Source organism: Nesoenas mayeri (genome assembly GCF_963082525.1).
Source record: "Nesoenas mayeri genome assembly, chromosome: 9".
In the NCBI taxonomy this organism is placed as follows: Eukaryota; Metazoa; Chordata; class Aves; order Columbiformes; family Columbidae; genus Nesoenas; species Nesoenas mayeri.
The window spans coordinates 21,548,609-21,563,797 of record NC_137557.1 but is presented as its reverse complement, the minus strand read 5'-3'; the positions used below and the strand labels follow the sequence as shown (position 1 = coordinate 21,563,797).

General features: G+C 35.9%; 1 protein-coding gene across 2 annotated transcripts in view; it reads left to right on the top strand.

Annotated features, from left to right (window-relative positions):
• Window positions 1–3,148: 3,148 nt before the first annotated feature.
• The window catches only part of PIK3CB (phosphatidylinositol-4,5-bisphosphate 3-kinase catalytic subunit beta), a gene marked incomplete at both ends in the record, with an annotated part of 34,335 nt that continues 22,294 nt past the window's right edge, over window positions 3,149–15,189 (top strand). The window contains 9 exons of one of the 2 annotated variants that reach the window (XM_080349842.1): window positions 3,149–3,301; window positions 4,163–4,388; window positions 5,972–6,195; window positions 8,926–9,108; window positions 9,371–9,541; window positions 10,436–10,513; window positions 11,705–11,956; window positions 12,550–12,646; window positions 13,331–13,461. In XM_080349842.1, the coding sequence (XP_080205968.1) occupies window positions 3,149–3,301; window positions 4,163–4,388; window positions 5,972–6,195; window positions 8,926–9,108; window positions 9,371–9,541; window positions 10,436–10,513; window positions 11,705–11,956; window positions 12,550–12,646; window positions 13,331–13,461 (1,515 nt within the window). Of the gene's footprint in view, window positions 3,302–4,162; window positions 4,389–5,971; window positions 6,196–8,925; window positions 9,109–9,370; window positions 9,542–10,435; window positions 10,514–11,704; window positions 11,957–12,549; window positions 12,647–13,330; window positions 13,462–15,189 lie in introns of those variants that run through there. The other variant, XM_080349843.1, reaches the window with a different exon arrangement.

Genomic DNA, 15,189 nt, shown 5'->3' with positions numbered 1-15,189 from the left:
GTTACAACAGAATTTCAGCCACAATTTTACAGGTAGAAGTAGATGGAGGAAAAGAAAGAATATCCTGTTTAAATAGTAGCTTGTTAAATATATACTGATTGGTAATGAGAAACACCAGATTTTCTCTAGATTTTTTTTGTAGATGCTGTGTTATTCTAATGTGTTGCGTGATGGGGTTATACTTTATTTTTTTCCTTTAGACAATTTAAGAGATTACACACTGTGCTAAACTTTCCACTCCCATTGATGAGTGAATGGATGAATCTGGTAATTACGATAAAATGTTTTCACACCTCATTTGTTTTTGTCACCAGGTCTACACCCCAACCTCCAGTTCTTTTTGTTTTGATTCAGTCTGGTGCAGTGTAGCGGATTTTTGGGGGGATTGAGGACCCGATGCTGATAAGCTATTATTCAATAATGAAGATGATAGGAGCTCCCTAAGGGTTGCTTCCATTGGGGAAAAGTATTTTTCCTTACGTATTTATGCTTTTTGAAAGTTAGAGGATTTTTATTTGCCTTTAATGAAAATTCTACTTTATTTTTATCTAGTACAAGCAATATACTAAATGATCCACAAATTTAGTTTGGTAACAAGATGTATTGGCAGCAGTCATGCTTGTGTGGGTCCTCACAAGTTTGCTAGGGCTGGATGGAAAGGTTTTGAGATGACTTGGGTCTCATTATTTAGTGTATTTATATGGCGGTTAGAGGTGAGACTTAAGTGTGTTGTCTCATATCTAAGGCAGCTTTGAACTGGCAAGCTAATAGTAGCATAGCTGTGCTACCAAATACCTGCTTTGAGTGTTTAGCTGGGCTCCATGTGGGGTTTGGACTTGCCGTTCCACTGATCACTGGTAAGCTCTAGGAGATTTCAGTTCTTCCTAGCCAATCCTCTTTCTCTGCTGGAGATTTAATCTCCTTAAGTTTCCCAAATATCAGATGAGCAATTTTATGTATTTATGGTAACTGGAGGGGTAGACACCAGTACTGAGGCAGAGATGGACTGTGAGTATTTTACAGTGATGCTTTAAATGTTACTATTTGTTTAACAATGATGATCAGTAAAAGTTAGCACTGAATAGCCCTTTATAATATGTACAAAATATTAATAGTTTGTTTGTCAATAAGAAGTCAGGCTTATGTAGTAGTTGATTTTTGTGCTGCTGACATATTCTCTTATCCATAGTAGGCAGATTCAGCTTTCCCCTATGCTTGCTTGCTCATTTATTTCATTGTAAGCTGCCTGTGGCAAGCAAGGGATTACAAAGAGACTTTCTGAAGTCTGACTTTTGCATTTCTGTTGTCAGTTAAGGACAATGATGCGTATGACAATGCATTGTTTGATTTAAAAGCCTACCAATTTTAAAGGTTGAATTTCTGTAAAATAGGAGTATCAAACAAATTTAACTTGCTATAAATGAAGTGCTAACTCCTGCGTATTGTAAAGTTTGGATTTAGTAGCTGGTGGTGTGACTTTTTCTAAACTAAGCTGATTTGTAAAGAAAAAAGCTGGAAGTGGGGGGGGGTGGGGGGGTGAGGGCACTTTCATTGTGTTGTAGTTGGTATCCTGGAGTTTTGTGGTGGGTTCAATTATAGTGCATTTTAAAAAGTTTTCCTGGTTGCTTGTTTTGGTGAAAAATAGTAATAAATTGCTTTGGGATTAAAAAACTGTATTAATAAACGCATATGCATTTGGAAAGTTTGTACAGTGTGATAATTATGGATTGGTCATTGGCATGACCAATTTAAGCAATCTGTACTGTATCTAGGTATACCTCCATACTTATAGCAGCTGTAGAAAGGGTTACCTTTGGATAATGGATTTTGCCTAATGTCTTAATAAGGTGGAAAATATGTGTCAGACTTTTTTGCAATGTAGTCAGCAGTAGTGACTGAATTTTGGGAGGCTGTTGTGCTAATTTTTTTTTTTCATTTGCTGATGGGCTTGTTTGAACTTGCACTGTGATGTATAAAGAACAGCAGCGCTGTGGATTGGTTCCCCCCTGCTTTTTTTACTGGTGCTGTAATGTGGGAAATACCTTCAGTTAAGCAGAACAGGCCTGATTTCAGAGCAGGGAATGGATCGAGAAGAGAAGGGAAGGAGTGACAAAAGTAGTGGAAAGTTGTAGTGGAGTTGCACATTCTGGCTTATTTTTCTACAAATGGTGATCTCCCACATTTTGTGATGTCCAACAAGAATTAGAAAGGTGTGGGAGTAACTTTCTTTGTCAGAATAGTACATTACATTAGTGTTTTACAACACGTCCCATCCCTTTGTCAGCTGAAGAGCATCGCCTGGATGAAGAGGAAGATAAATACTTCAGTGAATAGTGATTGAAGGGAAAATGTGTCTTTTGAGAGTGGTAATCAAAATACAGGACCTGGAAGGTCAGAAAAAACAGTTGGTAGCATTAAGAGTAAATAAGAGTCTTGAAATACGAAGGACAAGTAATCAGAAAGCCAGTGTAGTGAGCTGAAGCAGATCACCTCAAGGGTTTCCCCCACCCTGCAGTGGATGTAGTTTACACAGTGGGTTGGCTTCCTAAGAGATTATCTTTTTTGGAGGGTGAAAGCAAATTGGGCTAAATGTATTTAGGGGAAAAGTCACTTTCTAATAGAGGTGAAGTTGATTTTCCTACTATTAGTATAGTCTTCCAAGTTGACTATCTTACTCTGGCCACCTAACAGGAAATTTGCAAAAACAAATTATGAAATGGATCATGTGTTTTCATATTGAATATTGCCACGCTCTGTCCAAGAGGTTTAATTTGATTGTATTTTATGCAGGTAAATAATTTTAGAAAAATCAAAAATGAATTTCTACCTTTCTTTTTAACCAACCTTTAATTAGTTTGTTTTTTCTCCTGTTACTTTGTTTTAATGATTTAAGCATCTCAGCAGTAGTGCTTTTCCAGACAAGTGCTTTTTTTATACTAAATGGAATTAATGACTAAAACTATGCTTATGTGTTTGCAATACTGGCATTTGAGACCTCAGACTTGCAAGCTGAGCTGTACAAGCAAGCTTATGTAAACTTTCCAAAGGCTTTAAAATGTGTGTCTAATTATAGAAGGTTAAGTATACTGAATTTTCTTTTTTTTCCTCCCCCAAGGCCATGTGGTTATGATTTTATTGAGGTTCCATAATGCCTCCTGCCGTGACAGACAGCCTTGACATCTGGGCAGTGGATTCACAGATTGGTGCTGATGGCTCAATATCTGTGGACTTCCTGTTGCCCACTGGAATCTACATCAACCTGGATGTCCCTCGAGATGCCACCATATCTCATATTAAACAGGTAATACCAAATGGTCAATTAACTTAAAAGTTAATTAGTGCTGTGTCTGATTTTTATGTACCTTTTTGCAAATCTGTTAATGAATTTGAGCAGTCATAACAATAACTTACTGAAGGCACAGGCAAAGCAAATTGATTAATAAAGATGTGTATGTGTTTGAAGATTCAGAACATTTTTGAGCAGATGGCAAGGTTGGTAGAAATTACATCTTCATCATGGTTACACTTCAGCAGAGATTGTTGTAATAGCTCTACATTAATAGTGTATTGCAACAGAATTTTCCAGAAAACCGTGACTTTTTAAAAATTCAGCAATTGTTTCCATAGTGGGAACTTGCTGCCTATATATCACAATAATCACTGGAAAAAGGAAGTATAGATGTGTCTTGAGGGAGAAGAGTTTTGATACGAAGCTACAGGAAGGAGTGGAGAAGAGTGACAGTGTGCTGGTTGGTGTCAAGAACATCTGCCTGCAAAGTCAGCAAGTGCTTTGTTACGGTAGTGACAGCCGCGGTCCTGCAATTTGACCGCAAATAGGACGATATTGGGTCAATCCCAGGATAAGTACCGGGATGGGGGTTAGTGCCACCCTCTCATCAGCTCATAGTACTTGTCCTTGTGGGGCTTTTTACCCCTGTGATATTTAAGTGCACGACTTCTGCTTAAAGCTAACCTCAAGATAGAGACTACAAACAAGACAAAGTAAATATATAACAACATATAGGGATTAAAATGAACCAGGTTACCAGATATGTTACTCTTATGTTCTTTCTGGAATATAAATGGAAATTAATGTTACTTTCAGTGCCATAAGTTATGTTCGTGCTTTACTATTTAGTTTGTTTATATGTTTTCTTTGCAGCTGTTATGGAAGCAGGCACATTCCTATCCACTCTTTCATCTCCTCATGGAGATTGATTCTTACATGTTCTCCTGTGTGAATCAGACTGCTGTACATGAAGAATTAGAAGATGAAACACGGAGACTTTGTGATGTTAGACCCTTTCTTCCTGTCCTTAAACTAGTGACAAGGAATTGTGATCCAGGAGAAAAGTTGGATTCCAAAATAGGTGTCCTTATAGGCAAAGGTAATTATGTTTAACTTTTTTTAAAAATGACGCTAAACTATGTTTTTTGAGGGTCTAACTGAGCAGGTAACAGTGGAAAAATAAAAAATATCAAAAACTAAGTACTTCCCTGACAGAATTTCCGTTTCTCAAACTATTCTAATAGTGACGTAGTTTAAAAAAAAATTAAATACTCAAGATGAAGCATTTGAAAGTTGTTGAAAGCCACTTTCTGTATTATATTTCAGCAGTGTATTGTATTACTCCATCAATCAAGAGCAAATTTTATCTTACTAGATGAGGGGAAAAAATATAATATTATTACTAAGTAAAGGAAAGCATAATCCATGAAAAGTGTTATCATAAATAGCCTAACTGACACAGAGGAACTAGAAATTATTGTGGGTTTGTTATACATGGGTTCTGAGTTGGTTAACAATATGATTCTTGTTTTTGCTCTCAATTGTGGCACTGATTTTCAGTGAACAATGAACAGCTATTTTTAAAGGTTTCATAGTAACTTGTTCTTGATGTTATTTCAGAATTTTCAGCATTTAAATCGACTCTGCTTCGTTATACAATCAAGATTGACAGGGTTGCGTGAGGTCATACCTCTTGTTTTAAAACAATGAACCATTGTTAGCTCTTTTATAAAGACTGCAGGTTTTGTTTAGATTTCTGTCTGCCTATTTGTTAAAACTGACAATGGAAACAGTTAGCCAGTTTAACCATTCAGACATATTCTGACAGGTTCTGAGAGATTCACATTCTTTGATTAAATATTTTCTGTATTATAGATGTACAAGATCCTTCCTTATGCAGCCCCTATTCTGCACCTTAGCAGTTGAAAAAATGTGTTCCTGTCTAAGCTGCTAAACTTAGTGGTTTGTTCGCAAGAGGTGTTCAGTGCTTTGTGTAATTTGGACAGTGTCCTTCAAAGTTCAGGAGAAAAGAAACACACACTTGCAGGCCCTGTGCTTCCTCAAGTACCGAGCCTGGTTATATGGACTCTCCACTGTGTATTCTCTCCTTACATATTTTGGAAAAGAAATTTTACTGATCTTGGATTGGTTAAAATTTTAGTGTTGTCATTTTGACTTGAATGGAAGAAGGAAAATTCAACAATAAATGTATCTAGTTACAGTAGCCTTCTTTTTTGACTTCTAAACAAAATTTTAAAAGTGTATTATCTTTCAGTGGGATTAAAAAAAAATAGTTTGCAAACACTTCTTCCCCCAGTTGCTGTGCTTTCTTTGCATTTGCTCTTGTGAGGAGAAACTTAAAACTTTCCAAACTCTCTTGAGCTCAGGGTGGGGTTGGCTTTTCCATTTAATAGTACCTAAGAGAGACATTAGTTCTTGCTGTTTAAACTAAACTCTCATGCCGGGTTACATGGGAATTGTGTAGGTAACTTTGGAAGTCCACTGATGTACAGGGCAACATAGAACTCAACCCACTTTTGAGCACCCAGTTTGGGTGGGATGTCTGAAGAAAACCACTTATGTAACCTTAACTTAAAGATAATAAAAGTTTGAGTGGGCTGGTAAATAGATGAGCAACATTTCTAGAGGTGTATATCCTTTTGCTTGCTTGAATTCTTTCAGGTCTCCATGAGTTTGATGCATTACAAGATCCCGAAGTGAATGACTTCCGAGCTAAAATGCGGAAAATCAGTGAGGAAAAGATTCAGTCGCTTGTGGGTCTCTCCTGGATGGACTGGTTAAAGCACACCTACCCACCAGAACAGGAACCTGTTATCCCAGAGAGCTTCCAAGATAAGCTTTATAATGGAAATATTGTAGTGGCCATTCATTTTGATAACTGCCAGGTAGGAATGGTTGTTGACCACATTTCATGTACTGTTCTTGATCCTGATCTCAACTAGCTTGTGATTAAGGATATAAATGAAATAGAATACTAGTGTTATGGTGTTGGCCTTAAAATGCAAATTTTTTCACCAGGATCCTTGACTCTTGAAAGTAAGTGAGGATGTGAACCTGTAGTTGTGAACTGAATGTCTAAGGTCAAATTACAGTTCCACTTCTAAAGTAAAAATGTCCAACTTGTATATTCTATATTATTTCATGTTCATTTAAATGTAAAACATAATTCACAGTTGTCAGGACTTGTTTTGGCCAGCTGTTGTTACTGTGTTGCTCAACTAGAGTTCAATTTTAGGCTCAGGGGATGTGGACAAATTGGGAGGCACCGTACTCAACACACTTCTCTCTGTTCAATGTCTTTGGGGCTGATCCAGTAATTAGGTTGAGCAATACCTTTAAAAAAAGAGGAATTGGTATTCCCTACACTAGAGATTCATATAGACAAATAAAACACTAGCTGAAAGTTGGAGTTACCTTTTTGTTTCAGCTAACAAATCAGTAGGTTGTTTATTTAAAGCAAAACAACCAAACAAAACCAACCAAACAAAACCAAACCAAAAACCACCAACCCAAACCAAATCCTTTAGTTTCCACTTAAAATGATTTAGCTTCATTTTTTTGAGGTTGAAGTCGCTATGATTCTACTTGAGTCCAGCATTCCCATCGTTCACTTTTGCACTGTATTCTTTTGGATAACAGTGAGGGATCAGCATTGGAAACCATAAAGTCTCACGAGTGTGTCAATATATCAGGCTATATTTGGTGTCTGTTTTGACCCAGGTGCTAGATACTGATTTTTTCTAATGATTCAGCTGATTTTCCTTACAAAACTATCATATTTTTGATACAATCGTTTTTAACTTCAAAAATAAAGAATCCAAAATGGTAAAATATTTTACTTTGGAAACACTAATTGCAGAGGTGAATACTAAATTTGATCACCGATAACACTAGCGGATGTTGGATGTATAGGTGTTTTTATAACAAAACCTTTTTCCATCCTCTTTGGCTTAGTAGAAGTCTTGTTGTCCAGGAATGAGAGTACCTGTGAGTTAGCTTTTAATTAAATATTGTGTAAGTATATCTGTATGATAACAGTCCAAAGCAGTGCAAAAGGTCATGCTGGTGCAGAATCTATTGCCTTCCACTGTAATAGCTTAGGCTGCTGACATTTCAAATGTTTTGGATGCTTCTGCTGCCAGTTCTGACCTTCAAAGCTATTAACAGTTCAAATATGAGCTGATTTTTAGAGCAGTAAACTGTTCCAGGCTCTACTACTTGCACTGAGTGCTAGCATAATCTCAGGAGAATTAAATAGGAAGTATGGGAACTGTCGTGTTCTTTCAGTAAGGATGCTGCAAGATTGAGAGAAAGGTATATTAAACTTTCTTTCTAGAATGTGTGGGTGAGCTGTAAAAGCTACATCTTTGCATCGTCTCCGGAGCACGAGAAAGAGACTGATTCTCTTTTCTATGACATATGTGTAAAGACCTACAATTTAGAAGCAAGGCGGCTGTGCTAGGGCACCAGCTTCCCGGGAAGAAAAAGTGTCACTGCCTGTCTACTTGATAGCAGTTACGATAGGAGCAGAAAGCCTTCACAGTCTGGCAGCTTTCTGAGAAGTGGAAGCTGTTGTGAACCGTGCAGAAACCGAGAAAATACTGAATTAGTTTTGCCTGACTTTACAGAGTTAGATTTTTCCATTAGGGCAGCTTGGCTTTTTACCAGTAAACTTCGATATAAATAAAACACAAGTCAGAGAAATATTAGCCAGACAACACTTCAACTGCTTTTGGAATACTTGAGAAATACTTTAGAAATCTTCAGGAGTCTGTGTGTGTAAATTAAAAAAAAGTAAGTCAAAACAGTAAACCCAGAACTCATTGAATCAGCCTTTGCAAGTAAGCGTGGCAGATTAAGGGAGAGGAAAGATTTCACAGAAGGCCTTTTACATTAGGAACTTTAAATTACTTTAAACTTTTTTTTTCTTTTAAATTTTAAGAGAGTAACTTTTAACCTTTTTATAACGCATCAATATTAGAGATTCTTTGGAAATACCTAAGTAACTTCTAAAGGTTTGATTAACATTTTTCTTTGAAAAAGCAGAGAGTCTCTATGTTATATTCAGAATGCTACAGGTATTGGCTGCTACCCCTTTTCTACACTCCTCCAAATGAAATGGTGGTTTTGTACATAAATCACATTAACAATTTCTTCTGCTTTATTACTTGAAGCTTTCTTTTTCTTAGTGCAGTGGTATCTAGAAAGAGGATAACTTGCTAGTGGCTAGACAGAAGAAAAATTAACACATCTAGTAGTGCTAAATACCTTGAAATATATGCATGATTTATTGCTTCCCTTATTCACGTTCTAAAATACAAGCTTCTAGAACAATATCCTGATCTAGAAGTCTTTAAATCACTGAATCCCTTAGATAAAGTTGTGTTCTTAAAAGTACTTCCGATACTATGCAAGTTTGGGAATTGACCATTTTGCAGCTTTTATGGTGACTGTTGCTCTGATTACACTGAAGATGTAGACGTAACTGTCTTATAATGGACTGGTTTTAAGAGTTCAATATTTCTGCCTGTTTTATTGTGTATGCTGTGGTTTAAGCCTTGTACATCTGACTATGACAAATTTGACATTCAGTATTCCTGTTTGTGTTTTTTTAGGATGTGTTTAGTTTTCAGGTATCTCCTAACATGAATCCCATCAAGCTGAATGAGCTGGCAATCCGAAAACGTTTGACTATCCATGGAAAAGAAGATGAGGAAGTTGATCCTGCTGACTATGTGCTGCAAGTTAGCGGAAGGCTAGAATATGTTTTTGGTGATCATCCATTAATTCAGTTTCAGGTGTGTACAGCTCTTTGGAACTTGCTGTAACAGTTCTCTGGTGCCTTTGCCAAAAGTTGACCTTGCTTCTTGTGCCACTGGATGGTCAGCTATGCTGAGCAATAATACGCTTCCTCCTCACGTCTGCAGCCCTCTCCAGTTGTAAAATACATGTGCACCATTTCCTTTGTATCTTTGTAATATATTATTTGTTTCTTTGATTTGAAAGTTGCTGTAGAAATAGTCTGCTGGCTGATAACAACTGTTTTCCATGGGCTTTTAGTATATACGCAACTGTGTGATGAACAGGACTCTTCCCCAGCTGACTCTAGTTGAGTGTTGCACCATAAAGAAAATGTGCGAGCAGGAGATGATTGCTGTGGAAGCTGCCATACATCGAAAATCATCCAACCTTCCTCTTCCTCTGCCACCAAAAAAAACAAGAGCAACAACTGTAAGTTGATATGGGGAATATCTGATACCCAAAGGAACAGTGACTTGTGGAATAAAAAACACAGTGCCTGGGATTTGTGCTACTGCTGTTGTTTTCCAGTGCAGGTCACCTGGGTCTGCTCAGAGTCTCCTGTTGCTTGTGAGAAGATTTACATCAGAAATAGCAGACTTTGATGCTTCCTGGAAACTTTTTACCTTCTCTTGCCTCATCCATCCCTCACCTTCGCCATTTCCTTTCCATTGCTATTGATTCTACTCTTAATCAGAGCCCAGAAAAGTGAGTCATGATCTGTTACCAGCAGCTGGAGAAGTTATTGCAGACAACCTGGATTCTCCAGCTTCCATACAATGTGTGGGCTCCACTAGCTTGGGCAGTGATGGTCTGCGATCTCTTGTATTAGCCCAGATCTCTTGCCTGGTGTTGCCACCTCAATGGTGGCAAGTTTTGCCATAATATACATCTAAATATCTTTTAATATGGTGCTTCCTTTTTTGCTAAACTTATGGCCTTACAGAAAAATTGGAATTTATCTACTGTCATTCTAAGAAATATGGACAGACTTTGCTCTGTTACACACTCTATATATTCAGAGTGATCAATAAATTTGAAAGGTTATTCCAGATTGCCAGCAAGTAACACCCAATGTGTTTTACAACCTCCCAACCTCCTCTTTCATCTGAGTGTTTTTTTCTGATTTTTCTCCCTTTAGAACATCTTGTATGGTCTTATATTTATGATAATAAATTCGTTTGAAGATTTCAAATTTGTATTTTTAAAAATGCATCTTTTAAAGTTTGTATTTATGACATTGCTTAAAATGCTTAGCTTATAAAATAGATCTGAATATGTTACATTGATTAAGAAAGAACGTGTAATCTTTGTTTCCCTTCTCAGAGTGTATGGGATATTTCCAACCCTTTCAAGATTATTCTGTTAAAGGGTAATAAACTAAATACAGAAGAAAATGCCAAAGTAAGTAACTTTGCCTGCTATAAGAAGATGTTATCTTCATAATTTTAATGACTTTTGATGTTTAGCAAAGTCAAAATAATACAGATTTCAATTCAGCAAAAGTGTAAGAATTTTTAGTTATTCCCAGTTATGTTGGTAGTATTGGTTAAAATCTTGCATTCTTGCCAAAGTATTGCTTTATCGTCTGAAGTTAGATATGTGCATTAGAACATTATCAGTAAGCATGGACAGTATGACACAACTGTTCATATGGTACTTGATTTTTTTAAGATAGTATCTGCATAGTACTGATATTGGTATGAAATACACTTATTCAAACTAAACTGTTGTAAACATCTGACAAATTAAAGTACATTAAATAATAAACATTTTTCAATGGAACTTAAGGTATTCTTTTAGTCCAGAATATATGCTCTGTGTGTCTAAACATGGACTGCATGCTTCCATGCAATCTGTATTTTATTTTCTGAATGTGCTGAACACAAAGAAAAGCTGTAGTATCACTTCCTGTAAAAATGTACATGACTGGGCTACTGACTGTTTTACAGACCACAACTTGTTAACACATGGGAGTTTATTGCACAAGTACTTAAAGACCTTACAATACACTTGCCTGTGAGGTAGAACAACGTTCATTTCAATAATTTGTACATTTTTATAAACAGTTTAAGTAAAAACGAATTTTTTCTTAAGCTGAAGAAAAACCCCAAAACTTCTCTCAATTAGAAGCATAAATTGGTTCTACCAAGAGATTGGAATTTGTATTCAGAAAATTAGATTAAACTTTTCATTCTGCTTAGTTGCTTGTTTCCTATTCTTCCCTTCCATGTTGTGTGTGTTAAGTTAAAAACATTTGTGTATCCATATATTGTATTTGTTTCTACAAATTTGTTACTACAAATGTTATTATTATTAGTTGTATATGGTAATGTAAGTAATTTGGTACTGAAAAAATAGGTAGCCAATATGATTTAAACAAATATATTTTGATTTGGCCAGGAATGTGAACAGCAGAATATAAAGAATTTGTTCTGAAGGATTGTTTGTTTCATTTTAAAACCTCAAAATGAGTATTTCCTTTAAGAGATAAATATGGATGGAACGCATTTACGTTTGTTCCATATAATATTCTGTGTAGAATTTTGTAAGTTTTGCGACAAGCTTAAGATTCCTTATTTTTTTTTATTGCAGGTTCATGTTAGGGCTGGTCTTTTCCATGGTACAGAGCTCCTTTGCAAAACCATTGTAAGCACAGAAATATCTGGGAGAAGTGACCATGTTTGGAATGAAGTGCTAGAGTTTGAAATAAATGTCTGTGATCTACCAAGAATGGCAAGGCTCTGCTTTGCAGTTTATGCTGTGATGGATAAGATGAAAACAAAGAAGTCCACCAAGGCAATGAATCCTTCCAAATACCAAACTATTAGGAAAGCAGGAAAAGTGGTAATTATTTCATTTGTTGTTTTTCTTGAGTGTACCTCTGAATTATATTGAAATAAGTATTCAGAAATCTTTAATTGTCTTCACTTTTATGTTCAAGAATGCAAAATGATGAAAAAAAAAAAAGAACATGTATTAAGAAGGGCACATCTTGATACAAAAAAAGAACTTTTCATACTTCTCAGACACTGAAGAAGGCATGAAAATTTTGGTTGTAAGCCAGTTGACAAATGGCTGCTTAAAGAATTGTGTTTTAAAAGGTCAGTTGTGTTCTGAACTCCAGATGAGCTGTGATTGGGAAAAGATGAAAAAATTAGCATCTAGGCTCATGTTCAGAGAAATGTGTATTTATGTATAATTTTACAGTGACAGAATGACACCCTTAAAATTGAGTCTTATTGTCCTCAGTGGCACTGGGGTTCATACTGAAAACTCTGCATGCACTGAACTGCTTTTCTGAAAGATATCACCATTAAAACAAACAAACAAACAAAAAACAACAAACCCTCAACCCTCTTGATTTTACTTGTAGAGCTTGCTGCATAGTAGTGTTTACTGGCACCTTGGTTCCATGTAAAAATTCTTTCCTTTAACAGCATTATCCTGTAGCCTGGGTAAATACCATGGTATTTGATTATAAAGGACAGCTGAAGAATGGAGAACTGGTACTGCACAGCTGGTCGTCATTCCCTGGTAAAGTTTAACTTCGAAGATTTGGACTTTATTTATAAGATCAAAGAAAAGTAGTATCAAACTGTAGAACATTTTCTATATGCATGTTGAATTTTCTTTCATAATCTCTTTACTACTTGTATTTTTAATGTGAATAAATATATGTCTTAATCTCTTTCCTGAAAGTATTGTGTATCAGGAAGGAAGGCCAAGAGTCTACTTGGAAATAGCATTCTTCCTTTCCTGACATTCAGATTGATTAGTAAGAGTGTCTGAAATCTCCATGTCACTCTTCATTCTATCCTGAGAAACTGTGTATGAACTCAGATGTAATGCTGAGAGAAATCTGGCTTAAAACTCTCTTTTTTCATGCAGTTTGTTACATAGGCAGTGTTTATACTCATTTAGAGAAGCTGCAGATCTTACTGGGATTTGGCTCAGTATAAGGGTGTATCAGCTTCCCATGACTGTTATGTTTATTTTGGGAAGAGAAAATCAGTTTCTCATTGGGTGAGAATTGGTGAATGTAGGAGGTATAGGTAGTTTATGCTGGAAATGCAGTGCATTGTAATAAAAATGCTGCGCATCAAAACATTCTGCCGTCCATTGTAGACGGTAAGCAATTTCTTATTGCATCTTTGCCTTTTGGATTTTTTAATTTTAATGCATGTCTGGCCTATAATATTAATTGTTCTAATGTTTCAGATGAACTTGAAGAAATGTTGAATCCAATGGGAACCGTCCAGACTAATCCTTACACTGAAAATGCAACAGCTTTGCACATTAGATTTCAAGAATATTCAAAGCAGCCTATTAATTACCCTCCCTTTGATAAGGTAATTGCTATTTCTTTCCTTTCAACACTGCCTTTTCTACTGGATTCCTGACTTCCCACGTTTTAGTTAACATACTCAAGTTTTTTAAACTTACACTGCATTAGGATGCCTGTGCTCTGACTGCAGGGTCTTCAGATAGTATTATGAAGACATATACTTTTAAAAATACATAGTCTCTTGAGGGTCAGAAGCATAATCAGTTTCCAATATCAATGATTTTACAAGAAACTAAACTTACTTGCCATGCTGGAAACCTTAAAAGTGTGCTTCCTGTGATCTATAAAAATCTGTTATTTCTTTGTACAGGTGTATCTTACACATTCTTTGGGACACTTTCCTCTATGTGCTAAAATACTTTACTGATAAATAGACTCCAAATACTGTGTGAAAAGGGATTTCTCAAGGTCTGCTGTTGAACAAAATCCACTTCAGTTGTCCTGCAGTTTTCTACAGATACGGAATGTCTGGCTAGAAAAGAAATGCATCTTTGGAATACACATGGTTATATCTGTAGTGTGAACATGAGATAGCAAATTGTTCACAAACCAGAGAATAAAGCTGAGACCAGGAAACAAGTAATAAAATAAGTGTTAAAACAGATGGCTAATGATGCATTTTAAAAACAAGGTTTAACTCATACATACATTAGTCTGAATTTTTTTGAGGGGAAAGTTAATGATTACTTAAAGAAAATGAACAAAAAGGCAGAAGCCACCAAGCTTTATTAGTTTGGTAAAAAAGGGATTTTGGGTTTTAAGGTTCATCAAAATAAAATCAAATAACAAGATAGGATTTTTTTGATTTTTGGGTTGAGTGGTTGCTTTTTTGTTGTTGTTTGTTCCCCTCCTTGCAACCTCCATCCCACCTGCCTTCTTGTATTAAAACAGCATTGAAAATATCTCAAGAACTAAAACAGTACTGACTAATTGCTTTCTTAATTATGGTTGACCAGTTTACGCTTCATATTGGAAATATTTTAGCCAGTTTTGTTATTGGTTTATTTGCAATGCTTTATTTTTTTTTCTCATTATACTGTATGTATTTAATTTATAAAGAAAAAAGCTGCTTTTATGTGCCTATTACAAACATGTTATGTAAAAGTATATTTCTTAAGTAATCACAGATTTGTTCTAGCTCTGTTATTCCTTCTATTTGTACCTGTGATACCAAGTTTTCAGTATGTTAAAATGCTGGGGTGAATACAGACAAAAGATTGAACTGAGCAAGTTACCAGAGGGATTGATACTAAAGCAGTGTCTGATGGTCTTCACCATCCCTTGTAACCTTTGGTTGGCTGCTGGATTGTTTTATTTTGTGGCTTTGCCCTCTTCTTGAACTGTACCTGAGAGATCCTGTGTCTCAGAGGAAAATCCCAGAGCATTTTTATAAAGCGATTGCAGAGTTGGTAATGAAATACTCATTGAAAGCACTCAGCTTTGAGAAAATGCTACAAAATGGTTTTGGTTTTGTTTTCTTTTTCAGCAGGTTTATTTTTTTCCCCCCAGTAATTTTTGTTACTTGCAATTTCCTAGAGTTAAGAAACTGCTTTGCAGTATTGCTGGGAAAATCAAACCTCTAGAGTCTTTGACAATTCAATCAATTTCTGTGGGTAGACTGAAATTTCTCCCTTGGAAAAGAGAGTAAGATACCCAATCTCTGAAAGATTCTTTTGGTGAGGGTCCTGTTGAATCTTGGTAGCTACTTGAATTATATGAGCTGAGAATCTGT